Source organism: Lygodium microphyllum, chromosome 17 (assembly GCF_053477565.2).
Source record: "Lygodium microphyllum isolate KBCC chromosome 17, Lygodium_microphyllum_v1.1.10, whole genome shotgun sequence".
NCBI classification, from domain to species: domain Eukaryota; kingdom Viridiplantae; phylum Streptophyta; class Polypodiopsida; order Schizaeales; family Lygodiaceae; genus Lygodium; species Lygodium microphyllum.
Genome location: NC_141151.1, coordinates 55311672 through 55335456, shown reverse-complemented (window position 1 = coordinate 55335456; position 23785 = coordinate 55311672). Strand labels below are relative to the sequence as shown.

The 23785-nt window shown below is 45.0% G+C and overlaps 1 protein-coding gene across 1 annotated transcript in view; it reads left to right on the top strand.

The window, feature by feature from the left end:
- LOC148021906 (cytochrome b-c1 complex subunit 6-1, mitochondrial-like) overlaps positions 1 to 23553 on the top strand; it is a 30103-nt gene extending 6550 nt beyond the window's left edge. Inside the window, exons 2-5 of the mRNA XM_087696676.1 lie at positions 22337 to 22424; positions 22960 to 23049; positions 23154 to 23234; positions 23340 to 23553. Of these exons, the coding sequence (XP_087552802.1) occupies positions 22337 to 22424; positions 22960 to 23049; positions 23154 to 23186 (211 nt within the window). The 3' untranslated portion in view covers positions 23187 to 23234; positions 23340 to 23553. The remainder of the gene's footprint in view (positions 1 to 22336; positions 22425 to 22959; positions 23050 to 23153; positions 23235 to 23339) is intronic.
- Positions 23554 to 23785: the final 232 nt, after the last annotated feature.

Genomic DNA, 23785 nt, shown 5'->3' with positions numbered 1-23785 from the left:
GGGGCTTGTTTCAGCCCATATAAGCTGTGTTTCAGCTTACAAACAAATGCTCTTTTCTTAGAATGGCAAATCCTTCTAGTTGCTTCATGTACATCTCTTTATCCAAGTCACCATGAAGAAAAAGAGGATCTTCACCACTGGTGAAAAGGCCTCCTGGAAGTCTATGCCTTCCTTTTGTGTATAGCCCTTAGCAACCAACTATGCCTTGTACTTGGGCCTCCCATCAATACATTTTACTTTGTAAACCCATTTATTAGGAATAGCTTTCCTATCCTTGGGCAAAGGTACAAGCTCCCATGTGTTATTTGCATATAGGGACTTCATCTCTTCCTACATAACAAGCTTCCACTTTCTCTTGTTTTCACATGATTGTGCCTCTTTAAATGTTTGAGGCTCACCCTCATCAGTCAACAAAATGCAATCCAAAGATGGCTGAAACCTTTGTGGCTGCCTTCTGACATGTATAGACCTTCTTACCCAATGATCTTTATTATCAGGCAATGGGCCTACATCCTGAGGAATGTGCACATCATCACTAGGCTGCTGTAATCTGTTTTCAGCATGTTTTTCTTGCTCTCCTATTTCATCCTGTGCATCAACTTGCTGTCCATGATCTTTTGGCTGTAGCATAATAGGTTGCTGCTCATTTTCAGCATCAAAAGGAACAATACTTTCAGCTAATGGTTGGCTGTTCATGCTGAAATTTGACCTTCTTTTTGTCAAGATCACCATGTGTAGCATTTTTCAGCAACTTTGCCTCATTAAATACTACATCTTGGCTGCGTACTATCTTCCTACCATGAGAAAGCCAAACTCTATAACCCATCTCTCCCTCATCTCCATATCCCATGAAAATGCCCTTGATGGATTTCATGTCTAGTTTGGTCCTTTGTTCTACAGGTATATGCACAAAGGCTTCACAATCAAAGACACGCAAATGGTCATATGAAGCAGGTTTGCTAAACCAAACCTCTTTAGGAATGTCATTTTTCAATGCATGATTGGGAGAGCGATTGCATACATGAACTGCAGTTTTAAGAGCCTTTCCCCAAAATTGTTGCGGGAGATTAGCTGTGGATAGCATGCATCTGACTCTCTCCAAAGTGTGCCTTTCAGCCACGCCATTTGATGCAGGATTATAAGGGGCTGTCAACTCCCTCTTAATGCCATGCATCTCACAAAACTTGTTAAATTCATTTGAGACATACTCACCCCCATTATGTGTTCTTATGGCTTTCAACTTAAGCCCTTTCTGTGTGGTAACAAAAGCATGAAACTTTTTAAAAGCATCCAACACTTCCTTTTTGCTCTTAAGTACATACACCCATGACTTTCTATTGAAATCATCAATCAAAGTAACAAAGTAGTATACACTCCCATACGAATAATAGGCATAGTGCACACATTAGAGTGTACTAAGTCAAGAGCATTAGACTTCTTAACGACACCAGAGTAATAAGGAGACTTCACATGTTTTCCATATAAGCAATCATTACAAAATTCGAGACTAGAGCCTTTTACATCAAATTTCTCTAAAGAGGGGAGAACTTGAAGGCCTTTCTGGCTCATATGACCAAGTCTTTTGTGCCAAAGCTCCATCTGTGAATGGACTTTAGCCACAGCCAAGAACTTGCCAGGTAATGCTTTACAATGCAAGTAATATAAAGTCCCCCTTTTGTTACCTTTAACAATCAGCATAGAGCCCTTATGGACCTTCCAAGATCCACCACCAAAGGTAGTAAAATGCCCTTTAGCATCAAGCTGCCCAATTGATAGTAGACTTTTCTTTATGCTAGGTACAAATCTGACATTCTGCGAAATCAGCTCTTGGCCATTTTCAAGGGCCAAGTGAATGGTGCCAACACCCTCTATCTCACATGCATAGTTATTACCCAAGTAAACCTTGCCTAGGCAACTTGCAGTGTATTCAGAAAATGACTCCAAAGAGGGGGTAACATGAAAAGAGGTACCGCTGTCCACTATCCATGATTGTGATAGCCCATCATGAGCTGAAAGTAAGGCATCAATTACCTCCTTTTTGGTGATGTGCATATCACTTGCTGTTACCATAATATGTGCCTCATTAAATGAGGCTACAACAAGTATCTCTTCATTGTCAAGAAGCTTTTCAATAACCACACGAGATTCAACATTTGCCTTTGCAACTTCTTTTGAGGAAGAGCTGTCATCATCTTTCTCATCATTCTTATTTTTCTTACCCTGATGTTTCTTTCTTTCTTGCTCTTTCTTGAAGAATCGGCAATCGAGCTTTTTATGCCCATTACACCCACACTGATAGCATGTGACATCCTGCTGTTTGCCCTTGCTTTTGCTTTTGCTTTTGCCTTTATTGGTTGCATTACCCCTCTTTTCAGACTTGTCTCTTACATGGTAAGCTGAGCCACTGCTTTCACCACTAGACTTTCTTTTGATTTCTTCATTAAGGATTGAACCTCTAACACCATCAAAAGTCAAAGCGGGGTTGTTGCTAAGTGAAACAACCAAAGATTCCTAGCTGTCAGGCAAAGTTATCAATAAGAAAATAGCTTTCAATTTGTCATCGAAAGCCGCCAAACCAGAGTTTTGCAACTGACTCAAAACCCCTGTGAAAGCACTCAAATGTTTAGATGCTGGCTTAGACTCATCCAACTCCATGTTCACAAGTTTACACATAAGATGCACTTGATTCAAAGGGGTTGTATTTTCATAAGTGTCCTTAAGCTTTTTCCATATAGCATAACCTGTATCAAGACGCTTGATGTCTGTAAGTATATCATCAGACATTGCCATCTTAATGTATGCAATGGCCTTCTTGTTAAGTCTAGCCTAATCCACATTTGTCATAGCTGCAAGCTTAGTCTCCAAGAGAGGATCTTCATAGTCCTTGAGAAACAAAATGCCTTGCATCCTATCCTTCCACAAGTCAAAGCGAGTGCCATCAAACTTCTTGATTTCAAAGAGGGATTTAGTGTCACTGCTGCTAGAGAAGCATTTGCAGCCATTTTTCAGCAATACGCCAGAAATTCAATGCTGCAATTTATGACATCAAAAAATAAGCTGAATATTCAGCTGATATCAGCCCAAATTTTCAGCAAATAATAGCAAGATTCAGTCCAAGTACATGTACAGTAGTAGAACGGATGACTTTCAGCAGTATGAGTGCAATTTCAGTATACATTAAATGCATACATTACTGCTAGATAACTCCCACTTCAGCAATATGACCAAAAATACATTTGCAACAATCCTAGATTTGCAAATGATCACTAAGATTGCTGCAACATGAATAGTCAGCAATACATCAACTCAATGGGAGCTGCCCAACATGTGTGCTGCATACATATGTGCTCGTATCAACTTCTAATACACAAAACATCAAGAAATCTCTACAATTTCTCCAAAATCGCACAAGTGGAAGATAAAAAGGCTCAAATTACTTTGCTTATGGCAACAAGATTGCTTCAGTTATATTCCCAAAGTGCATTTTACGCATCAACTTTGCCAAAATCCACAGATTTCAGCAAAAGGCCCAAAATTTCACTATCAAATCTGCCCCAATTGCATTAATGCATGTTCTCGAGAGCATAAAACAGACAAATTTAGCAAAAGTCCCAAAATATCCGGGTCCAAGTGTGCACGAATGTTAACCAATCTCACTCAACTGAACATAATTTCACCAATACAACAAAAGCCTCAAATTTTATGGGTCCAATGTTGAGAAATTTTACTCAAATGAGCAAAATTTCACTAAATTTGGCAAAATCCCCAATTTAAACGTGCATAATGTTTGCAAGTTTTGACGCAGATGCCTCAATTATGCATGAACATCACTAAATATGAAAAGACCCAATTTTCCAGGGCCTAGATCTGCACAAATCTGTGCATTGTGCTTGCACTTGGGAATACGCAGAAGAGGGAAAATAAAATAATCCAATAGCCTTGCGTGCCAATCATGTGATGCGTTAGTTGGGTGACTTGGAACCTTGCTGGCACCTGTTGCTCATTTGTCAACTGTCTGCTTGCCTATCGTCTATCGTGAAGCTGTCGCCTGTTACATAGCAGTTCGTCGAGATTGTACTTGACCCTATCGTTGGTTCTATACCTGTCACGCTGGTCACCAACAATTGTTTACTCCCTTGTGTGCTGTCGATTGGTTGCACGCTCACCTGTAGCTGCAGCTATCGCCTACACCTATCAAGTGTGAGTGCTTGCCATTGCTTGCACATATCGACTGTTGAGTGCTGGCTGTGCTTATCAACTACAGGTGTTGCTTGCCATGTCTGCTAGCTTGGATCGTCGAGCTCTGATACCAGTTTGAAGGGGAGAGAGTGCGCAATGGAGTGCGAGATTGAGGCGTGAGCAGTAGAGTTGAGAGTTAGAGAGAGTGTACGGAGAGATAAGTACACCAAATTGTGATGGTACATAAAGAATAAAAGAATGTATTTATATGTTAGGGTATAATAAGGGTGTGTTCACACCCGTATGACTATATACACGGAGACGAAGGGACTTTACATCCAACACTTGTCATTATCATTCTTCAAGTGGACTTTTGCTGGAGAGAGGAGTGAGTGCTGGTGTCCACGCAGTTAGTGACTCACTGCTGTGAAGAAAACTGCTAGGGTTTGCACTGAGGGAATACAGAGTGTATGACCATGACAGAAACACGAAGAGACAGACACAGGCATAAAAAGCAAAACTCAAATCCTAAATGCAAAACTCAAAACTCAAAACAAATAGAAGATAGGGGAACACAACTTTGAAGTGAATGAATATTGCAAACGAATGTAAGAGTGTACATATACTCAAGGGCAGAGCAGTGTGTCGGAGAGTGACGTCCACCAGAAATGGGTCCAAAGTGCTGTAACCACCAGTCAAAGTGACAGAGTGAGAGAAACACCAAATGTTGATTACCAGAGTATGAGGAGACCGAGGCGACTGCAAAGGATGATGCCTGATGATGTGGGCGAAGTAGTAAAACGCAGTAGTAGAATGCCGCAATAAAACATGACAGTAGAACGCTGCAGTAAAACACACTAGTAAAATGTAGCAGTAAAATGCTGCAGTAGAATGAGGTGATGGTAGTAGTCGCGAAGGCTGGACCGCCACGTGGTGGAAAATTGATGGATGAGATCTGTACACAAGGGTGAGAAACCTACATGGGAGGGATAAGGCTGAATGGGGACAGCTTGTCTATTTATAGATATTGAAGGGTGTCCCAAAGAATTAGGGTTTAGGAGACCATTGAAACTCTCTCGGACTGCTCCCCGTTTTAGGGTTCTTCATTAATTAAGCGTGTGTTGGGGCTGTTTAAGAATGCTAATCAGCTAAAAAGTGTATTTTAGCTCAACACCCCCTCTTAGGCCCAACACCGAGTCCAAAGGTTAGGCCAGCCACTTTGATTTTTATTTAACCCAGGGCGTCCCATCCCAAAGCAGCTAGGGCATTGGACAAAGGGCGCACGTTAGCTGCCCAGTGGCCTACCAAGACTAGAGAGGTGATGGTTATCTTACCAAGGGAGTCCAAGTAGTCACCCTAGAGAGACCCTAGAGAGGATAGGGCATCAGACAAAGGGTGCACGTCGGCTGCCCAGTGGCCTACCAAGCCCTGCAAAGGTAGATGAACCACATTGAACTTGTTTTTAAAAAAAAAGTGAGTTAAATTTTATGGGATGCAGCCGATTGAGTAATAGTGACCTAGAAGACGGGAGTAGGGAGGGTACGTCCAACACATTACAAAACAGTACAAGCTTACCCATTCACTCGAGGGTGTCAATGAGGAAAAAAAAATGATGAGGTATCCATGTGATGGAGTATGGTGGTGTGGTGACAATAGCGTTGGAAATAGCTTAAGATCCACTCAAGTGGTGCTTTGCACAATGAGATGCAAAGTATGCTATATGTTGAAGAATGCTCATGTAGCAGGTGCCACTTGGAAAATGTTCCTGGTGGGGAAATTGCTCACTTGCCCAAGCGCCCTTGTACAAAGATGATGAAATCATGCAATTCAAAGGGGAAAGGTACAACAGGAGGGAGAAGCTGATGTCGAAGACAAAGTGTTGAAGCCTGTAGAATACCAAGAAGGGTAGGAATTCCCTCTCAACCTGGATGTAGATGTCGAAGAAGGAAGAGGAGCTTGATTGCGGGCTTCGTGTGGTGCCAAGAACCATAAGGAATGGAAAAAAATGAAGTGGATGAAGCACCCCGCTAGAAGAGCAAGGTAGAAGTCGTTGCCATGATAGCATCGAGAGAGATGTTACACGATCTGTCTTTGGAGGGGAAATCTCCATGCTAGAAGAAGAGAAGGCACTTCTAGGATGATGAAACCATGAAAGGAACGGTGCACATCCCCACGTCTCTAGCCCAGGTAGGACTGAAGCAATTTGCAAGTTAGCCCAACACTGAAAGACAAAACCTTGCAAAAGAGATGAGAATCTACAAACACAGAGATCAGTGGTGAGATGCTCCAAAGCAAAACATTACAGAGAGAAAAACTAACTGAAAAGACAATGCAATGAATGTGTATGTGTGTGAGTAAATGCAGTGGAAGACTTAAGAATGGAAAAGCTAAGGAGAATGAATCCTATGGGCTTGACTCTTAAGAGTGTGAAAAATGGATGCTAGACTGACCTAGGGTATCCTAAAGAACTTAAGAGACATAGTAGTCTAAGAAGGTGTCCACCATTGCATACGTCTAGTAGTAGGGCTCTGCCAAGGGAACACTTGACGAGGTGGAGAGGATGGTGAGATGGATGCATGAAGTACAACGGGATCGGGACCTGTAGACCAATTAGCCAGTCCCTTAGGGGTAGTAAAAGAGACTATTTGCTGAGATTGTGCTTGGGCCACATGTCCAACAATAACAATGGGTGTTGAAGGAGTAGATGAAGTAGGAGTGGAAGGCGTAGCTCCACTGGACAGTGTAGTCGCAGCGGTTTGTTGGGGCTTTTTAGGTGGAATACCTTGGGGCTTTTTAGGTGGAATACCTTGGGCCTTGGAGTGGCACTTCTTGTCCACATTGCCTGCTCTCTGGCAATGTGTGCGAAACCGGTTTTTCTTAGGGAGTTGTTGCCAGATAGGTCGAGATTATTTGGTTCCATCTGAGGAAGAGGAGTCACCCTTTGATTGGCTTGCCTTCGCATCTTGTGAGTTCTTGCCACTGTTGGTGTTCCCTCCCGAAGAAGAGACAACCAACCCCCTCTGCTTTGAATAAGACTGTGATGAGGATTTCTTGTGGACTTGATCATGCAGCCTTGCGTAACACAAGAATTGACACTTAAACATGTAGAAGGTTGGCAATTGAGGTTGTGAGATGATGTGTTGAATGAAATTGAAGTATTTTTCGGGCAACTTATTCAAGAAGAACGTAACCTGATCGTTGTCTGACTTTGGAGAGTCAGCAGTGGTAAACTCGGCGGGTAACTGCCTATATTCAGCCAGATTGACTTTCAGATCATCCCCTTCCTTAATAGAGAACTCTTGAAGCTCAAAGTTGAGATTTATACACGGAGTACAATCTTGGACCGCATAGCGGTTGAGAAGGTGACTCCAATGTTTTGACGCAAGCGGGAAGTGCAGTAACTGAGAGTGAAACTCAGGAGGCAATCCCTGCATCAGCTCAACATTGGCGGTGGCATTGTGGGCTCTCCATTGACGTATGTAGTCAGGGTGAGCTAGTTGAGGGGCCGACATAGGCTCTAGACCAATGATGAGGTCCCAAAGACCCTGAGACTCAAGCACTTGTTGCATGCAATTTGACCAAGTGGTGAAATTTGATCCGTTAAAACGAGTCTTATCCGTGAAGGCATTCTTGGCCGTTGTAACAAGAGGGGTAGTGCTCGAAGAAGGTGCTAGGAGCAGAGATGGAAGATCCAACCCCTAGTGTGTGTGAAGTGGATGTGGAGTGTAATTCAAGATTTTGAAAGGATGAAGAGAGATGATCAAGGGTGGAGATAGAAGAGGGTGGGATGGGAGGGAAGTGAGAAGTGTGTGTTACATTCTCAAATGAAACAGCTGTAGATGTACTTGAATTTCGTTTGCTTTATGAGCCCCCTCTATTGAAGTTCACATTGTCAGAGTGCAGCGGTGCGGAAGCGTAGGACTGAGAGAGAGAGAACGCAGAGTGAGAAGAGAGAGAGAGAGACAGTGGAATATGAAGATCTGCTGTATAAAGTGTGCTGAATACAAAGATATGCAGATATATACACGGGCGCAGTGCGCTGGACTGCGTGTCTCCACCTCGACGATGCAACTTGCTGTTCACCTCGAAGTCTGCTGCAGTCTGCACTGTCTCTTGTCTGAAATCTGCGAACAGAGACGGAATCTACGCGTGCCACCGGTCTGTAATCTGCAAGCAGAGAAGTGCCAGAGACTGCTGAAGAACTCGGCTATTTATAGCCAAAATCTGGGTGAAAACCAGGGCGCCAGAAATAGCCTGTCGGCTAAATGCAGCCAACTATCTGAACAGGTCGGAATGCCACATGGCAGTCCGATTGCACAAGGACAGCACCTGTCCGACTGCACCTGCTGCTCCTGGTCAGGCTGTGATCTCCTCTAACACCCCCTCTCAGAGCCTGGGCGGGGCAGAAGCTTGAGGGATCTGGAATGTCTCCGAAGTAGAGCCTGGGGAAGTGCCTTCGTAAACAAATCGGCAAGATTGTCCTCCGTCTTGCAGTACTCCACAGTGATGGTCTCATCCAGAAGCTTTTCTCTGATGAAGTGGTACTGGATCTCTATGTGCTTCGTCCGGGCATCAAAAACAGGGTTCCGTGCCAAGGCAATGCAACTCTCATTGTCACATTGCAGCAAAGTAGGACGAGTTTGGGGGCACCCAAGCTCCTCCAATAATCTCCGAAGACACACAGCCTCACATGTGGTGGAAGACGCGGCCCGATACTCCACCTCAGTAGATGAAAGGGCTACCGTGGGCTGCTTCTTGCTACTCCATGAGATAACACCTGCACCCAAGGTAAAACAGTAACCTGTAGTAGACCGCCTATGGTCCACATCACCGGCCCAATCTGAGTCGCTCCAACCTGCAAGGACAAGATCTGAACCATCTGTCCTTGCAGGATAATGAATCCCTAAATCAGACGTCCCCCTCAAATACCGAAGTATCCTCTGAGCAGCCTTCCAATGCACCGTCTTAGGTTCACTCATGAACCCTGCCAAGAGCCCAACAACAAAACAAAGATCAACCCGAGTGTTGAGAAGCCAAATCAAGGATCCAATCAACTGACAATAGCGGGAAGCATCCGCCATAGGAGAAGCTGAATGGGAAGTGGCCTTCTAGTGCGGATCCATAGGAGTAGAAAGGGTTCGACAATTCTCCATCGCAAAAGACACCAAAAGCTCCTGTACATATCTTTGCTGAGAGATGAAGATCCCCCTCTGAGACTGATAAATTCATGGCCCAAAAAGAAATGGAGTAGACCCAAGTCCGTCATCTCGAACGTCCGATGTAAAACTGACTTCGTCTCTTGGACCTGCTGTGCATGATCACCTGTGACAATCAAATCATCAACATACAACACAAAAAGCACACAACCATCCTCGGAAGTGTGAACATAAAGCTATGGATCGGCCTTAGAACGCCGATATCCTAACTGAGATCGAAGGAATGAATCAATCTTCTCGTTCCATGCACGGGGAGCCTGCTTAAGGCCATACAAGGCCTTCTTAAGCCTGTAGACTTTCCCATCTGAAGATCCAAAGCCAGGAGGCTGCTCAACATAGATCTCCTCCTTCAAATCACCATTGAGGAAGGCCGACTTTACATCCAACTGATAAACAGGCCATCTCCTATGGCCAGCCAAGGCAAGAATAGCTCTAATGGTTGCCATATGAGCAGTTGTTAGATATGATCAATGCCCCACCCTCATTAGGTGCTACCAATGATCCATGGTGCTCAAAGTTGTAAGGCCCCCATTATGAGGAGAAGCCAAATGTGAGCCCGGACATTGGTTGAGTCCTGACTTGTATATCAGATGAGGTCTATGTGACCGGATGGTAAAAAGGTGACTGTTGTGGGTCTAATCTTTGGGTTAGACGGAGTGGTTAAGCTGGTAGCAACTCGAGGCACATTGCATTGAGTTGCGTGGTAAGGGAGTTAAAAGGGGCCCCTATTGTGGGGTCCGGGGGCCGCGGAAGCGGCCCCTGGCTGGGGGGTCCCAGGGGGGCCAGCGGCCCCCCTGGCGGGGGTCCGGGGGCAGCGCCCCCGGCCCGATGGTAAAGGGAATATTCCCTGGAATATTCCCTGGCCGACTAGTGGAGGCTCATATGGTAGGTCGGTCAGCAGGCCGACCTAACGACCTTCGCGGGCTATAAAAGCTAAACCCCTTCGCAGCCATCTTACACTGATCTTTCACCCAGTCAGAGTTGTTGTTCCAGCTAGCCTTAAGCTCTTCACCTATCTTCTGTCTAGATCGCCATCTAAGCTTCACACAGTGGAAGCGCACGGGTGGACAGAGCCATCTTTGTATCAGTTGTTTGGAGTTAAAGAATTTACTGATTCTCCTCTTTTCTGTTGTGTACTCTCTATCTCTTTCTCAGATTCTGTTCGCTGCGCCGTGTAATATTTTACATGGTATCAGAGCCCAGGGGGCTCTAGAGATCGGAGAGCGTGCAAGAGGCAAAGGCTTCAACAGCAAAGAGAAACGATGTCGACTCCGGGAAGCAGTTCTGGCGCATCAGGAAGCGGTGCAGGAGGTGGTGCTGCTGTACCGGCTATTCAAACACTGAGGATTCGTCCACCAACCTTCAGCGAAGGCAAGTTAGATGGTACAAACTACACCTTGTGGAAGTTCAAAATTACAACTATCCTTGATTCTTATGAGCTTCTGGAGACTGTGCTGGGGACTGACGCAGAACCACAGCCTACCCCCGACCCATCAAATCCTAGTGTGATGATTCCTCCGAATGCAGATCTTCTACGAGCTTGGAAACGAAGGAATGCAGATGCATTGTGTGCCTTAGTTACAAGCTGTTCTGACAGTGTTTTGACTCTGATTCAGCATACAACCAAAGCGTCAGAGGCTTGGAATGTACTAAGGAGTCAGTATGAAACACGAAACCAAACAAGGATTCAAAACTTGGAGAATCAACTAGCAGCGGAGAAGTTTGCTGAAGGAGAGACGGTTGAAGCATTCATCACTCGGATTAAGAATCTGCGCGACCAGATGGCTGGCGCTGGGATACAAAAGACTAGCGAAGAGCTAGCTCGGAGGTGTCTTCGGATTTGTCCACAAAAGTTTGATGGACTAGTAACTGCCCTTAATACTCAGGTGAGACCTCAAGCTTTGACTTTTGAGGAGTTTTGTGCATTATTAATGGAGGAGGAGTTGAGGCTGAAAGCCCGAGAAGGAAGCAACAATGGAGATGCTGCATTCTCTGCCAATGCAAAAGGCAAAGGTGTTTCCTCCACCAAAAATGATGGTGACAAAAAGAAAAAGGGCGGCAAGAAGAAGTTTCAAGGAGAGTGCTTCTACTGTAAGAAGAAAGGACATGCAATTGCAGATTGTCGTGTCAAGAAGGCAGATGAAAAGAATGGTACCCTTAAAACTAAAGGGAAAGAGACAGCCAATACGGCTGAAGCAGAGTTGGAATTATTCATGGCGACCATTGAGGAAGTGTGCTCCTCGGCGCAAGAAGAATCTACCACTGACTCTTGGGTGTTGGATAGTGGGGCCTCCCGTCACATGACCAACAAGAAAGGTCTATACAGTTCTATGCAGCCTCTACAAGAATCCATCACTGTGACGGTTGGAAATGATGCTAAATGCCCTGCTGCGGGCACAGGTACTATTTCTTTTGTTGCTGCAAATGGTGAAGTCAAAAAGCTTTCAAATGTGTTGTATGTTCCCGAAATCAGAAGAAATCTCTTATCAGTTGCTGCCATAACTGATCTTGGTCATGAAGTGAGGTTCAAGAAGACAGGTGCAGAAATTATTGATAGTGCTGGCACAATTGTTGGCAAAGGAGAAAGGAGGAACAACCTGTATGAGCTAAGTGCTCTTACAGCCACCGCTGGAGTGGGCACAAGTAAGCTTTGGCATGAAAGGTTTGGACACATCGGATTTGCAGTATTGAAGGAGATGCAAAAGCAAGGTATGGTTGCTCACCTACCTACAATAACTGAATTGAAGGAACCATGTGAAGCTTGTATGATGGGCAAGCAACAGAGAAAGGCATTTCCACAAGAAAGCAAGAATAGAGCACATGCTCCTCTAGAGTTGGTGCATGCTGACTTGTGTGGTAAGATGCCTACACAGGCCTTGGGGGGATCTTCTTATTTTATGTTGATTGTCGATGACTACAGTAGGAAGATGTGGGTGTACTTCCTTCGTGATAAGGCTCAAGCTTTTGGTAAGTTTAAAGAATGGCTAATACTTGTTGAGAATGAAACAGGGAAAAGTGTGAAGAAATTTAGAACAGATGGTGGTGGTGAGTTCAACTCAAAGGAGTTTGAAGGCTTTTGCAAGAGCAAAGGGATCAAGCGTCAATTGACGACGCCTCACACACCTCAGCAGAATGGTGTTGTGGAACGCAGGAATCGTACCATTGTGGAGATGGCAAGATGCATGCTAAAGGGCAAGGGATTGCCTAACCATTTTTGGGCTGAAGCTGTTAATACTGCAGTCTACATTCTAAATCGGAGCTACACAAAGGCTCTCAAGGGAAAAACACCTCATGAGGCTTACACTGGTAAGAAACCATCTGTCTCACATTTCAGAATTTTTGGATGTGAATGTTATGCACATGTTCCAGATGAGAAGAGAAACAAGTTACAACCAAAAAGCAGAAAATGTATCTTCTTGGGTTATAGTGATGAGCAGAAGGCTTACAAGTTATATGACCAAGAGGCAAAGAAGATCATCGCGAGCCGTGATGTGGTGTTCAAGGAGGAGCCGCATACAGTGGAGGAGGAGAAGGCAAGGTCTTCCACTTTATCATCAAGCGAAGAAGTAGTCCACTATGAACCTGTCCCGAGAGCTATCCCTATCCTTAAGGAGGAGGAAGCATCATCTTCAGATGATGAGGAAAAAGTTCACCAACCTGACATCACCCCACCGGAAAAGCCATTGCCGCGCTGGGTGAAGCAGCTCTATGACCACAATAATCCTATGCCTGCATCTGTTGAGGAGAAGGCAGACGGACCAAGGAGGTCTCAGAGAATAGAGGAGCAAAGGAGGGCTTCTGCTCACTTAGTCAACATGGCCTTGATGGTTGAGATTATGAGAGAAGTAAAGGAGCCAACTGACTTAGAAGAAGCACTTGCAGATCCATCATGGAAGGCTGCTATGCAGGCGGAGTATGACAGCATAATGAAGAATGACACTTGGGAGCTAGTGGATCGGCCAGCAAAGCGGAAGATTATTGGCACCAAGTGGATCTGGAAGGTAAAGTACAAGGCTGATGGTACCTTAGAAAAGTACAAAGCTAGACTGGTTGCCCAAGGATTTTCACAAGTTGAAGGGTTTGATTTTCAAGAGTCATTTGCCCCAACTGCCAGAATGACCACTATTCGCACGGTACTTGCAGTGGCTGCCCACAAGAAGTGGCCAGTGTACCAAATGGATGTTAAGTCAGCGTTCTTAAATGGTGACCTCAAGGAGGAGGTGTACGTGGCTCAGCCACCAGGGTTTGAGGCCCCCCATTCTGAGAACAAAGTGTGTAAACTGAAGAAGGCATTGTATGGGCTGAAACAAGCCCCCAGAGCATGGTACCAGCGGATAGATAGGTTCTTTTTAAACCTAAACTTCAAAAGATGTGCCTCAGATGCTAACTTGTATGTTTACAGGGATGGTAAAAAGTCTGTAGTGATTGTCCTATATGTGGACGACCTTCTTATTACAGGTGACTATGAAGATATGATCAACCAAACTCGAAAGGCTTTGAGTTTTGAGTTTGAAATGACAGACTTGGGCTTGCTGCACTATTGTTTGGGGATTGAAGTCTGGCAAGAGCCAGGAAAGATCTTCATCTCTCAGAAGAAGTATGCATGGGAGATCTTGAAGGCATTTGGCATGACCGAGTGCAAGGAGATAGCTACACCTATGGAGGTGAATGTAAAGTTATCCGTTGAGGATACATTAGCACTAGCAGACATTGGGAGGTATAGGAGGTTGGTCGGCAGTCTAATCTACTTGTGTAACACCAGACCAGATATCAGTTTTGCTGTTGGTGTTTTGAGCAGGTTCTCAAACAAACCTCATGAGAGTCATTGGAAGGCTGGGATGCGGGTGCTCAGATACTTGAAGAAAACTCTTGACTATGGTATCACATACAGTTTCGGAACTTCTCTTGTGGGGAACTGTGACTCAGATTGGGCAGGAGACATTGATTCCAGGAAGTCAGTTTCTGGTTATTGTTTCTCTTTGGGTTCAGGAATTTTCTCTTGGATTAGTAAGAAGCAACCAACAGTGGCATTGTCTTCTACCGAAGCAGAGTACAAGGCAGCTTGTTTTGCTGCATGTGAGGCCGTATGGTTGAGAAGGATTCTATGGCATATGGGAGTGCAGGATGAAGAACCAACTGTGCTGAGATGTGACAATCAGAGTTGCATCGCCATTGCCAAAAATCCAGTGTTTCATGCACGCACCAAACATATAGAGATCCAGTATCACTATGTGCGTGATTTGATGGAGGATGGGATAGTGGAATTGGTCTACTGTCCAACAGAGGAGAATGGAGCAGATATCTTCACCAAAGCACTTACGAAGGATCTGCTTCAAGTTCATCTTCAGAGACTCGGCATTGGGCCGAGGAGATAGTTCACCTATGGGTGGACATTGAGGGGGGGTGTTAGATATGATCAATGCCCCACCCTCATTAGGTGCTACCAATGATCCATGGTGCTCAAAGTTGTAAGGCCCCCATTATGAGGAGAAGCCAAATGTGAGCCCGGACATTGGTTGAGTCCTGACTTGTATATCAGATGAGGTCTATGTGACCGGATGGCAAAAAGGTGACTGTTGTGGGTCTAATCTTTGGGTTAGACGGAGTGGTTAAGCTGGTAGCAACTCGAGGCACATTGCATTGAGTTGCGTGGTAAGGGAGTTAAAAGGGGCCCCTATTGTGGGGTCCGGGGGCCGCGGAAGCGGCCCCTGGCTGGGGGGTCCCAGGGGGGCCAGCGGCCCCCCTGGCGGGGGTCCGGGGGCAGCGCCCCCGGCCCGATGGTAAAGGGAATATTCCCTGGAATATTCCCTGGCCGACTAGTGGAGGCTCATATGGTAGGTCGGTCAGCAGGCCGACCTAACGACCTTCGCGGGCTATAAAAGCTAAACCCCTTCGCAGCCATCTTACACTGATCTTTCACCCAGTCAGAGTTGTTGTTCCAGCTAGCCTTAAGCTCTTCACCTATCTTCTGTCTAGATCGCCATCTAAGCTTCACACAGTGGAAGCGCACGGGTGGACAGAGCCATCTTTGTATCAGTTGTTTGGAGTTAAAGAATTTACTGATTCTCCTCTTTTCTGTTGTGTACTCTCTATCTCTTTCTCAGATTCTGTTCGCTGCGCCGTGTAATATTTTACAGCAGTGGGGGCAAAAGTATCATGACAATCAATCCCTGGGCGCTGTGCAAAACCTTTAGCAACAAGGCGAGCCTTGTGCTTATCCAAAGAACCATCGCTAAGGTATTTGGTCTTGAAGACCCACTTGACGCCAATCACCTTCTTATTCGGGGGGCAGGGCACGAGTGACCAAGTGCCATTCCTCTCAATAGCCTCAAACTCGGCTTCCATAGCTTTCTTCCAGGGCGCGGATTGTAAAGCCTCCTTCACGGAGGTGGGCTCTCGATCCTGCATAACACGGGTCATCAAACAATAGTTAGAGTAAACAAGTTGCGTAGAATGTGCCTGGTGCCGCCGTGACCGCCGCGGACCATCCTTCGGACCCCATTCCTCAGGAACCCCCTCAATCCCTGAATCCCGGAGTGTGTCACGGGCCCATCGAGGAGGAGGCCGAACCTCCCCTCGTCCCACTCCACCAGTTGAAGACTCTGAAAGATCCACCGGTGGTAACTCCTCAGGGGTGACCGGTGGAACACTAGACTTTGTGTCAGAAACAGAATCATAATCAAAAGGCACGGGCTCCAATGGTACTGTAGCAGGAGCCCAACTCTCCCTTGGATCTCCAAGAACGGGATGCTCCTCACCCGTTGATATCGCCGGAACTTCCACAAACCACACATCTCGACTAGTGTACACATTCCGCTTGACGGGATCATACAATCGATAGCCTTGGGACTGGGAGCTGTAGCCAACAATTACCTGTCTTCGGGAAGCTGCTTCAAATTTATCATGGTGTGAACATAGGCATCACACCCAAAGACCCTAAAGTAAGAAACATTGGGCTTAGTCCCAAAGTAAGCCTCAAAAGGGGTCATCCCATCAACGGCCGAAGTGGGGGATCGATTAAGGATGTGGACAGCAGTAGCCACAGCCTCGACCCACAGAACGTGAGGGGTCTGCCGGTGCTCCATCATGGTGTACGCCATCTCGATCACACTGTGGTTTTTCCGTTCAAGAATGCCATTTTCTTGAGGAGTATTGGTATTGGCAAACTCCTGGTGAATACCTTTATCTGCACAAAATCGAACGAATTCATTAGAAACAAATTTACCACCCTTGTCGGATCGCAAGGTCTTCAACTTCCGGCCTGATCGCTTCTCCTCAAAGAGAAGCCAATCCTTGAAGTGGGAGAAAGCTTCTGACTTTAATGCCAAGAAATAGGCCCATGTCATCCTGCTATAGTCATCTACGATCAACATGAAGTACGAGCTTCCACGCAAGGACTCATTCCTCATAGGGCCACATAGATCCGTAGATACAAGCTCCATCGGTGGAGTAGACCACCGCGAAGCTGTGTGGGGAATGACATCCCTATGCTACTTCCCACGAATGCAAGAGACACATGGCTGCTGGCTCACCACTATATCCGGCAACCCTCGAACAAGCTGTCCACGTGATGCCCTCCGAAGATAATCATAGTTGAGGTGACCAAACCGAGCATGCCATAACTCTGATTGTGTCTGAGAGGTAAGAAGAAGAGTAGAGAGGGCGGTGGAAGACTTCAATTTATAGATGCCGTTCTCCTCTATCCGGATGATAGAACCTTCCTTGACCCACGATCAAGGACTCGCATCGAATTACTGTCAAACTCCACCAAAAGTCCAAGGGAGCAAATCTTATGAATTGATAGGAGATGATACCCTAATCGTGGTATATGCAAGACCTCTGAGGTATGGGTACCACTACGTCCATCTGGAATAAGCTGTATCTTACCCCGTCCTGCAATAGATACTGAAGAGCTATCTCCAATGAGAATCTACCCACGCGAGGGTCGCAACTGGGCAACACCATCTGATGAAGGAGTCATGTGCCGAGAGGCACTACTATCAACGATCCACTCTCGAGCTTGGGGAGCCGTCATCGCAGCATTAGAAGCATTCGGTGAAGAGTCCTCAATGACAGCTAGATGAAGAAATGTAGCTGATGAGGGTGCAGCCACCGCTCTAGAATCCTTTGTATCCTTCTTGTTGGTGTCCTTCTTATCTTTGTCAAGGCAATCCTTCTTCCAATGGCCAGTCTTTCCACAAATATGACATGTGGATTCTTTGTTCTTGTCCTTGTCCTTGTCCTTCTTTGACTTGTTATCCCCCTTCTTCTTCTTTTGGTCCTTCCCCTTCTTCTGAGAGGCTTGACCTGTCAACGCCTCCGTCTTGGAAGCATTCTGTCCCTTTAGCTGTTCCTCTTGGTCCAAGACCATAGGAACCAACTCTTCCCAACGAAGAGTAGACTCTCGCCCTGAAGCAATAAGGGCAGAGTAGAATGTACCGAATCGTGGCGGCAACTGGGACAAGAGTGTGATCGCCATGTCTTCGGAGGAAATCGGCTTCCCTGCATTCTAAACCTGCATCTGAAGCTGTCTTAGCTTGTTGATGTGCTCCTGTAGCGAAGAAGACTTGTTTACGGACAAGGTCCGCATCTGAACCTCCAAAGAAACCCGCTTCATAGGGGTCATCTGGTTGTACATCTGATCAAGCTTCAGCCATATCTCCCGAGCCACCGTCAAGTGCCCAATGTGAGCTGTCACAGCTGTAGTACAAGATAGAAAAAGAAAGGAACGAATCCTGGCATTCAGTTTGTCCCAGTGAGATTGAGCCTTGGCCAACTCCGCACGAGCCTCGGAAGAGAGTTTGGACTCATCTCTCACCGAGGGCCGGTCGATCTCCTCTTGTACAAGCTCCGCCAAATCATAGGACTCAAGGATGGCCAACATCATGACGCGCCAAATGCAGTAGTTGTCGCCATCGAGCTTCTGATCTGCAGGAAGAGCCGGTAAGACAGGCACCTTCCGGTCCATAATTGACTGGAACTCCAAGTCAATCTCTGTAGACATCTTCACCTGTAATGCCTTCACAAACACAAAAGCAGCCCCCTCTGACTGTGAAAACTCAGCCTGCTAAGGCTCTTCCGCGTCTTGAAACTTTTTCACCCGCCGGAGGCGATGAAAAAGCAAAACCTGCACTTGTAAGCTGAAAACTCAAACTTCCTCCGCGTCAAACAGCAGTAAACAGCAGCAAATCCACCACCTGGACTCCTTTCCTGCGCGCCCACGCTTGCTTCAGCCTTGTTCCGAGCCGCAGCCCTCCTGTCTGCCCTCAAACGCTGAAAACACAAATTTGTGTCGCGATAGAAACTCCTCTTCAGGTTGGTTCTGCGCTCAGTCAGCCCTCTAACACTGCTCTGATACCATGTCAGAGTGCAGCGGTGCGGAAGCGTAGGACTGAGAGAGAGAGAACGCAGAGAGAGAGAGACAGTGGAAGATGAAGATCTGCTGTATAAAGTGTGCTGAATACAAAGATATGCAGATATATACACGGGCGCAGTGCGCTGGACTGCGTGTCTCCACCTCGACGATGCAACCTGCTGTTCACCTCGAAGTCCGCTGCAGTCTGCATTGTCTCCTGTCTGAAATCTGCGATCAGAGACGGAATCTGCGCGTGCCACTGGTCTGTAATCTGCGAGCAGAGAAGTGTCAGAGACTGCTGAAGAACTCGGCTATTTATAGCCAGAATCTGGGCGAAAACCAGGGCGCCAGAAATAGCCTGTCGGCTGCATTAAATGCAGTTGACTGTCTGAACAGGTCGGACTGCCACGTGGCAGTCCGACTGCACAAGGACAGCACCTGTCCGACTGCACCTGTTGCTCCTAGTCAGGCTGTGATCTCCTCTAACACACATATGCAAAGCCATCCAGATCTTGCACCTCAAAAGAAGAAACAGGCGAGGGTTTTGATTCATGCACAACTTAAAAGGATTTTACAAACGTGACATTGGACCTGATTGAGATGATGAAGATGGATCTCTAGACGTTCCGAATGCTGTATGTTTTCCATGATCGGAGAGGTGGCGAGTCTCACCAGCCGGTTCAAATGTGGTAGTAAAACTGGTAGGAGGGGTGTAAACATCATTGTACTTGTTGCGATAGTACTCCTCAAAGTCCTCCTCTGTCATGCTAGTGAAATCTGGAATAGGAGTAGAAAAAGAAGGTGAAGGTGAAAGTGGAGTGTTGTCCTCCTCACTGAGTCCATAATGCCGTCTTAGGGTCTCCAGTGATGGAGAAGCCTAATAGGACATCATAGGAATTGGAGAAGGTGTCTGGGACATTGTGATCCGGTTATGAGTTGTACTATGTGCCTTGCATAAAGACTAGCTCTCCACAATATCCGCAGGGTACTCTTTACAAGAGCACCAGCTTTGATACTATGTGAAGAAAACTGCTAGGGTTTGCAAAGAGGAAACACAGAGTGTACAACCACGACAGAAACACAAAGAGACAGACATAGACACAGACACAGAAAGCAAAACTCAAACCCTAAACGCAAAACTCAAAACTCAAACACAGAAACTCAAACACAAACAAAAAAAGGGAGAGAAGAACACAACTTTGAAGTGAATGAATACTGCAAATGAATGCAAGAGTGTATAGATACTCAAGGGTAGAGCAGTGTATCAGAGAGTGATGTCCATCGGAAATGAATCCCAAGTGATGTGACCACTAGTTGGAGTGACGGACTGAGAGAAACACCAAATGCTGATCACTAGAGTGTGAGGAGAGTAAGGTGACTGATGATGTGGGCGAAGCAGTAAAATGCCGCAATAAAACACCGTAGTAGAACGAGGTGATGGCAGTAGTCGCGAAGGTTGGACCGCCATGTGGTGGGAGACTGATGGTTGAGATTCGCACACAAGATTGAGAAACCTACACGGGAGGGATAAGGCTGAATGGGGGCAGCCTGTCTATTTATAGATGTTGAAGGGTGCCCCAAAGAATTAGGGGTTTTGGGGGACCATTGAAACTCTTTGAGACCACTCCTCATTTTAGGGTTTTCCATTAACTAAGTGTGTTTTGGGGCTGTTTAAGAATTTTAATAAGCTAAAAAGCGTGTTTTAGCTCAACCTTAGCTCAACAACTGTTGTACTCGTTATTCTTGTGTTTAATATATGGATTTCATTTCCCGAACACATCTCTAAGTTCTCTTCTTTTGCAGTGTTCTTTTGTTTTCTTTCTCTTTTGTCTTGTGCTCAATAGTTTATTTTAGCACTTGTCTATGCTTCCATTGCTGCACCACTTCTGACATGGTATTAGATTGTAGGATCTAGGTTCTTGCTGCGATTTTTCTATTGATTACATGTCTTTCTTTTCCCTACTATACAAGCTTACGTTTTTCAGACCAGCAACTTGTGTTTTCAGCCTGCACCTGGATTCCAGCCTGCAATTGTTAGTTTGTTGCATTCAATGCTCCACCAGCCTGTGTTTTTCATTTACTGGCCCTAACCATAGCTGGGCAATTGTTTGTATAGGCCGTTTTTGTTGTTTCTGGCAGTTTTTGACAGGTTTTTCTTTATTTTGCAGCAGTTGGCCTTTGTTTGTGATCGGAATTTTGGTTGCACACTCTCTCATTTTGTGAAGTCTTTGTTGTTGGTTTGCATGAGGACAACCATGAGGAAACTGTACTTACATGGGATTCAGATGATGCACGTGCAAATTCCTGCATCTTGGTCAACACCCACATTTTCTTCTTGCCGTCCACGCTTGAACCTATTCTAAGATTAGGCATTGCATTTCCCCCTTCATTATGTGCATTTTCAGATTTAGATGCATCATCACCACTTGATCTCAACTCATTGTAAGAAGACATACTTGCTGTAATTGCTCAGTTGAACACGATTTCAGCACTAGAGCAAAGCTTCTAACTTTCAATTAGGTGCCTTGGAATCTTCTTGTATCTAAGCATATGCATACTATCCCTTTTTCTTTATTGTAGAGATTCTCGCTCTCCATCAACATCTTAGTACATGCAACAATGGTAACAGATGGAACCATGGATACCAAGCGGTGGGTGATCAAACAAATGCTAAGGTGCCTCGGAGAAGACATTGATGTTGATGTCATCCTTGATCCTAGAGAGTGCAAATATCTGAAGTCTCTTCGCTCGTAATGAACATCCTTGCAAGTTTCAAAACTACTACATAGATGGATGTGTGTAAAAGGCCATGCTCAGGGAACTATTGCATTAACAATATGAGTGAGGCCTTGATGCTCCACCACCTCCACCCTCTCACAATTGAGAGAGGAAACTACAAGATGGTGGTTCTTGATGAATTTGATGGCCAAAACCATAGACTACTTTACATACTGCTCGGGGACTGCATGGGCACCCAGATATGCGGGCCACTAACTGAAATGGTCTCGAAAGAGCTAGGGTTACTGGAGATGCCTTACCTCTTAACACGAATTGCCTTAGGAAGACCCACAAACCTGAAAAGGGGTGGGTAGGGGCAGGGAGCTTCAAAGGGTTTGTTGGAGGCTGGAGTGGTCTCCTGAATAATTTGGTACCTTTTTAGAGTTGGCTATTACCATTACTTTACTAGCACCAATTTGAAAATAGTGAGAGAGATTTTTTCTCTTAGTTGCGAAAATCTAGAAGAGTTGAGATTTGAAGTCATCACTTAGTGGAATATGGAAATTTACTGTGGAACACTGCAAGGCTTTGACATGTGCTTACAAGTTTGTCCTTCCAGACATGAATCACATGATCCATCTGCAAGCTTGCTGATTGATCCATGTGATAGTTTGGAGGATAGAATATAATGGGTGACCGTATTTTCTCTTGCATATGGACGTAAAGCTACTGCTAAGGGTTTCTTTTCCTTGCTGAGCACTTAAATACAATTAAGGGGCTGCTTCTGTTGTCCTATTCATTATTTTTAGCAAGGTATTTTGTGTTTTGTTGATTGTTGCCAACTGTTTTGAGTTGCTTGTGATAATAGGGCTGATGAGTCCGACATCATGGATCCAAAGAAGGATTTGGAGGAGTGGGCTAAACCAAAGTGTGCCAAGCCAATGATGGAATATCAGGCAGGTGTTATTCAGCTTTCTTTTGTTTGTTGTTGATTGTGTTGTTATTACCAGCAGTTTCTCACCAAAAGCTGAACAGCATTTATTTTTCAATAATAGATAAAATTGATGTGCATCATTCCTTTTAAACATTGTGAATAAGATTGAATGGGGTAGGGTAGACTCTTTTGAATTGATGGAGGCAGGAAGTATTGTGACTATGTTTGAATGGGACAGGATAGGCTTGTTTGAATTGATTAAGGTAGGTGTTATTCAACTTTCTTATGATGTTCTGATTGTCTTGTCATTTCCTAGCAGTTTCTCAAGTAAAGCCGAATCATTGTCTTTCAAGTCGATGCACATCATTTCTTTCTGACATTGTGAATAAGATTGAATGGGATAGGATAGGCTCTTGGAATTGATGGAGGCAGGAAGTACAAATGGGAGCAAGTTCTAGCTAGAGGAGAGTTTTGTTAACCCATATTTGGGCTTCTGGGTTTTGATCCAAGTGCTTGAAGAGTTTAGGATGATTTGTCTTTGTGTATGTGATGTACAGGCTTGTGTGCGGCGTATTGAGCAAGATACAACTGGGCATAAGCATTGTACAGGCCAGTATTTTGATTACTGGGCTTGCATCGATAGAAGTGTAAGTGTAGTTTAAGTTTCTCTTTATTCTTTATTCTAATAGCATTCTTTTTTTCTCATGCTAACTTGCCCATCTTGTGTCATTCTAAATGATCAACTGTGCAGGTTGCCCCAAAACTTTTCAGCAAAGTAAAATAAGTCTTTCACAGCGCTACTTAAATCCTTGAGCTTTACATAGGAAAATGTGTAAGTTTTGGTAAAGGTGTTTTAGTTCTTTCCTTTATTTGGGCACTTATTGGAGTGTTTGTTGGACGTGTAGGTCTCATGTCTTTATACATGTTTTGACTGCAGGTTACATCAAGACTCCTCAGCAAATTTGAATAAGTCCTTCAAAAGTCTGACCAAATATTTCCAGAGGATGTTTCTTATTTTGCATTGTCAATTTAATTTGTGGAGTGCCATTGTCATCACAAGAATTTTATGGATTGATCTTGGTTGTAACATGCAACGGTGATATTGGGATGTGCTTTGGAGGTAGTTAATAGTAATGGCTGACCTTTTCTCATGAAGTCGATGCAAGTGCTATAAACATGCCTAGGAGAATAAAAATTCATGAAAGGAAGGTCTAATTAGTTGTGATGCAAATTGAGTGTGATGAGAAATATTCTTATGAAGTAACATTCTATGGTGAATGCATATCCTATGCTACCTTAATTGTTGCTAGCTGATATTTACGGCTATCTAAATGTTTTTTATGATTGAAATACAATTTTAAGTAGTAAATTTAGATAAACTTT